Source organism: Hyperolius riggenbachi, chromosome 11 (assembly GCF_040937935.1).
Source record: "Hyperolius riggenbachi isolate aHypRig1 chromosome 11, aHypRig1.pri, whole genome shotgun sequence".
NCBI lineage: Eukaryota > Metazoa > Chordata > Amphibia > Anura > Hyperoliidae > Hyperolius > Hyperolius riggenbachi.
In genome coordinates, this window is record NC_090656.1 from 153240919 (window position 1) to 153246918 (window position 6000).

Below are 6000 nucleotides of genomic sequence, written 5' to 3' on the forward strand. Positions count from 1 at the left end.
TTTTATGGACTGATGAAATGAGAGTCTTGATGGGCCAGATGGATGGGCCCGTGGCTGGATTGGTAAAGGGCAGAGAGCTCCAGTCCGACTCAGACGCCAGCAAGGTGGAGGTGGAGTACTGGTTTGGGCTGGTATCATCAAAGATGAGCTTGTGGGGTCTTTTCGGGTGGAGGATGGAGTCGAGCTCAATTCCCAGTCCTACTGCCAGTTTCTGGAAGACACCTTGTTCAAGCAGTGGTACAGGAAGAAGTCTGCATCCTTCAAGAAAAACATGATTTTCATGCAGGACAATGCTCCATCACACGCGTCCAAGTACTCCACAGCGTGGCTGGCAAGAAAGGGTATAAAAGAAGCAAAACTAATGACATGGCCTCCTTGTTCACCTGATCTGAACCCCATTGAGAACCTGTGGTCCATCATAAAATGTGAGATTTACAAGGAGGGAAAACAGTACACCTCTCTGAACAGTGTCTGGGAGGCTGTGGTTGCTGCTGCACGCAATGTTGATAGTGAACAGATCGAAACACTGACAGAATCCATGGATGGCAGGCTTTTGAGTGTCCTTGCAAAGAAAGGTGGCTATATTGGCCACTGATTTGTTTTTGTTTTGTTTTTGAATGTCAGAAATGTATATTTGTGAATGTTGAGGTGTTATATTGGTTTCACTGGTAAAAATAAATAATTGAAATGGGTATATATTTGTTTTTTGTTAAGTTGCCTAATAATTATGCACAGTAATAGTCACCTGCACACACAGATATCCCCCTAAAATAGCTAAGACTAAAAACAAACTAAAAACTACTTTCAAAAATATTCAGCTTTGATATTGAGTTTTTTGGGTTCATTGAGAACATGGTGGTTGTTCAATAATAAAATTATTCCTCAAAAATACAACTTGCCTAATAATTCTGCACTCCCTGTATAGAACAGATGCGTTGTAGTGCCCATGTTTTGATTTCAGTTAATTTTATATAGTAAATTAAGAGAATTCTGTTCCTGGCAGTCTCCATCTCTTTTTCCCACAGACTGATGTCAATACTGAAGTAATTTCCTCCCTTACTTTTCTCCTCCAATCTGCAGTGTCCTATATGGCTTGCTTTGTAAACCTGTGTGAGCACAGCATCAGGTTTCAGCTCAGCAGCTTCACACTGAAGTGCCCTCGGCCAATCAATGAGGAGCAGTAATGTGGGGGGGGGGGGGGAGATGACAAGCTTCCCCCCTCTCTTGCTGTCTTAGGCAGCGATGACGAGAGAATAGAGCCTGGCTGACTGAGAAAAGATAATTACAGCAGAGACATTTCTGAATAGATTGGAGTGCTTGCAATGCAGGGTGAGATTCCTGACCACATTAGAAAAACAGTGCAGTGTTTAAATGGAATTTGATTTTGTGCCTGACAATCCCGCTTTAATATTTGGATTGCCTTGATAATCCTTATTACCTGGTTCCTTGGCATGCATATCTATAAACCTGAAAAGTTCACTTGTGAATCAGGGGCGTAGATATGTATGTGTTTTGTGATTCCAGCACACGATCCCACGCGGTTTCCTGTTGCTGACCTGCCAATCTGTGTATGGAAACGTGTTCCCCAAAGTGAATAATCGCCGGCATCAGAGACTGATGACTGTGCTCATTACAACAACAAAAAAACACATACACATTACTTCCTGTGTGGGGCCATCTAGTGGCCTAAAACTACAAGTAAAATAAATAAAAATAAATGACACACACACGGACGGACACTCACACACACTGGACACTCACACACACTGGACACTCACACACACTGGACACTCACACACACTGGACACTCACACACACTGGACACTCACACACACTGGACACTGGACACTCACACACACTGGACACTCACACACACTGGACACTCACACACACGGACACACACACACACTGGACACACACACACACACGACACACACACACACTGGACACACACACACACTGGACACACACACACACTGGACACACACACACACACTGGACACACACACTGGACACAAACACACACACACTGGACACAAACACACACACACTGGACACACACACACTGGACACACACACACACACTGGACACACACACACTGGACACAAACACACACACACTGGACACACACACACACACTGCAGACACCTTCTCATTCAAAGAGTTTTCTTTATTTTCATGTCTATGAACAATGTAGATTCATACTGAAGGCATCCAAACTATGAATTAACACATGTGGAAGTATAGTACATAACCAAAAAGTGTGAAACAACTGAAAATGTCATATTCTAGGTTCTTCAAAGTAGCATATATAGATATATATATATATATATATATATATATATATATATATATATATTATACTAGTGACTTAATTTAGATGTTGTTATAACCAAGATAAGTGGGCAAATAAAATGTGTAGGTTTTATCCATAATTTTCAAGCTATATTTTTTTTTCCTTACCTTTTTTTTAAAGAGAACCTGAGATGGAACTTCAGGCTATGTTTATACTTACCTAGGGCTTCCTCCAGCCCCATGAGGCTCATAGGCTCCCTCGCCATCCTACCAGGCGGCTCCGTTTTCTTCTTCTTATTCGTTAAACCGGCCGGCCATGCTCTTCTGCACCTGTGCAGTAGTACTGCGCATGAGCAGAACGCTCCCAGACATGGGATTGTGGTGGGGGTGCGCACGGACAGGCCATGCATGCATGAGTGTGTGACTGGCCAAATTACCGGGGAGAAATAGAAGATAACGGAGCCGCGAGTAAGGCCACGACCCTCATAGGGCTGGAGAAAGCCCCAGGTAAGTATAAAGTATAGTATAAATATAGCCTTGAGTCCCATCTCAGGTACCCTTAAAATGCATAGGAAATAAGATAATTCTTAGCTAAAAGTACCACCCAAAGAAAGCCTGGTTTGTCCCGCAAAAAAAAACCAAAATATAAATAATTTGGCTGTGGTAGCGGTTAAAGTTATGAATGGGAGGTTTTTTTTTAAAGGGAAGTGACCTGTGGTAGGGAAAAATGAACCGGTGTTCAAATCCAGTGACATAAAACAAACCTTGGAAATATTATGCATGTTGATTAATGCTCAATGTCTGGCTTCAGTGTAACTTTATTGATGTGGGAGACTTAAAGGACCGCTATCACAAAAATGTAATATGGTCATATTTTTGCTGCCTACTGTAAGCAACAGCAACATAGGAGAAAAGTAATTTATAGTGCATTTTACTCTGGGAGAAATGTACTTCTTATAAGCATGTACACATGTATTTTAAATTTTATAATTTTTTTTACGATAGTGGTTCTTTAAGCCTCATATGTCTTTAAAGGAACTCTGCAGGGAATCTACTGTGTACAGCCCCTCAACATGTGGACATGTCAAACAGCACATATGAACAGGCCCATAGAAAATCATTGCAGTCTTTAACCTTTTTTTGTTAGCTTGGGTCAAATGCAGGGTAGTGGCCTGCAGGGCAGTGAACCACAAGTGCTATAAAAACAGCGCAGGAGATTTGGGTGCAGCTGTCATAGGCCATAATAGGAATTACGGCTATACCAGAGCTCAGTGAGTGATTTGGGCGCTGTCAACAGATGGAACACAAATTACTCAGAAAAACACTGTAATTTTGCCGCCAGCAATAGCTTGAAGCCGAATTATATTTCCCCCACTATCCATGCCGGCCTGGAGGGGAAATAGTAATTAAGACCGCCGGGAATTATGTAGGAGCAGGGTAAGCCTTTTTAATGGCTTTACCCTGCGCTCCAATCTCCTGGCGGCAATTTCATTGGTATGCAGTGAAGCAAGCCTAACTCATTGGCATTTGCTCCCATCCACCATGGTGCACTTCAGATAAACTAAATAAAATATATATATAGCTCTAAACGGAGGTTGCATGATATACCATTTTTAAAGTGTATCTCTTTTCTTGTAGTTTATAGTCGTCTCTCTAAAAGATGGCATGTTCAACAATGCCAATGTCCTGTTCAAGACCAAGTTTGTGGATGGAGTATCTACAGTGGCAAGATTTGCTCAGAATCAGAATGGAGGGAATGCATCTGTCCAAAAGAAATTTGATAAAAGCAAATCTAAGGACAAAAGAAATCGCATGCAAGTGGAATGAACATTTTTCAAAGACTTCAATATACTTTCAAAACAAAATGAATGATTTTTAAACTGTCAGGCTTTGTGTTTTATATTTAACTTTATACTATGTCTTTCTAGCTTTGTGTCACCTTCTAAGTACCATATTTTTCGGAATATAAGACGATCTGGACTATAAGACGCACCTAGGTTTAGAGGGCAAAAACCAGGGGAAAAAAAAAATATATTTACTAAACCTGGTGCCTTCATGTTCCAGGCGCGTCATGTAGATGTTTTCCCCCATTGTTCTCCTGTGTCCACCATGTGTCCCACTGTGTCCCCTTTTATTCCCCTATGTCTTTTTCCCGTGTGTGTGTGTGTGTGTCCCTTTCTATTTACCTGTGTCATCCCCCTGTGTTGTCCTTCGGTCCCCCGTGTGTCTCCTCCGCTCCTCTATGTGTAAGGACAATTAGTGGCACCTATTCCAGACGCTGCTCCTCTAGTTACAGCTTCTACTGATTGGGTAATCAGCAGAAGCCTTCACTAGGGGGAGCTAGGCAGGAGATGAGAGGTCTCCTGCGGGGGATCGGAGGACCACATAGCGGCTATACAGGGAGTCCCTGACATCCAGGCAGATCGGCAGGCGATCCCTGTCTTTGGGATATAAGATGCAGGAACTTTTTCTTCCCATTTTTCGGGTAGGAAAAGTGTCTTATACTCTGAAAAATATGGTACATTACTCACTGTACATATTTTCATGTCATTTAAGATGCTTTTTATAATTCCGGTGCCTAGCTGAAACCTAATAAACTGATTTTTAGCTCCTGCATGGCTTGCATATTAATTTAACAGTAATGATTTGTGATAAGCTTCCTTGTGTTACTATGTATCTCACTAATATTATAAATGCGAAAGTTTGGATGTATGTTACACAATCGCGCAACAATGGCTGAACGGATTTCAATTAAATTTGGCACACACATAGTACATTACCTGGAATAACATATAGGATACTTTTTATCCCCATAACCAAAGAGTGAGTAGAGACAAATACAAATTTCACTGAGAAAATGTAAACTACAGCCATTCTTACACTGTTAATGGTAGGGTTCTCAAACTTTGCACGGTTGGTCACTGAATGACTGGGATTAATCAAAAAGGTAGGTGGAGCCTACAAAAGCCATCAAAATTCACCTATTGATTTTCAAGGGGAATATTTAATTGCTGCCATTCTTGCACTGTTAATGGCACAAGCCTCAAACCTGTTACAGCTGGTCATTGGGTGACTGGGGTTCGAATTCAGAAAAGGGGGTGGCGCTACATCCAATCAAATTTGTTTCATTTCAATGCAAATTATTGATGCCAAAGACCGCAAAGCTCACAAACTAGTGTCGGGTTTTCAAATGAGAAATTAGCTATGAGATTATAGGTTTAATAAAAATATATACATTTTTATATCCTTTAGTATAGATGTTAGTAAGTGTGTCCTGAGATCTATATTATGCATGCATGATCTGTGATACGGTTATAAGAAATATCTCTCTCTCTCTATATATATATATCATATATACATATACACACATGCACAGCTACATTTACTTAGACTTGAGAAAATACCAGCTATACAGTGATTTGCAAAAGTATTCGGTCCCCTTAAAGTCTTCCACATTTTGTTATATTACTGCCACAAACAAGAATCCATTTTATTGAAATTCCAAATACCAATACAAAGTGGTGTACACATGAGATGTGGAACGAAAATCATACGATTCCAAACATTTTTACAAATAAATAACTGCAAAGTGGGGTGTGCGTAATTATTCAGCCCCCTTTGGTCTGGGTGCAGTCAGTTGCCCATAGACATTGCCTGATGTGGCTATGTCTAAATAGAGTGCACCTGTGTGTAATCTGATGTCC

At 41.0% G+C, this 6000-nt stretch overlaps 1 protein-coding gene across 2 annotated transcripts in view; it reads left to right on the forward strand.

Annotated features, from left to right (window-relative positions):
- Nucleotides 1-4912, forward strand: part of LOC137538903 (structural maintenance of chromosomes protein 2-like) — an 85642-nt gene extending 80730 nt beyond the window's left edge. For both annotated transcript variants that reach the window (XM_068261325.1, XM_068261326.1), the window contains exon 25: nucleotides 3935-4912. In XM_068261325.1, the coding sequence (XP_068117426.1) occupies nucleotides 3935-4123 (189 nt within the window). In that variant the 3' untranslated portion in view covers nucleotides 4124-4912. The remainder of the gene's footprint in view (nucleotides 1-3934) is intronic.
- The last annotated feature ends 1088 nt before the right edge of the window (nucleotides 4913-6000 follow it).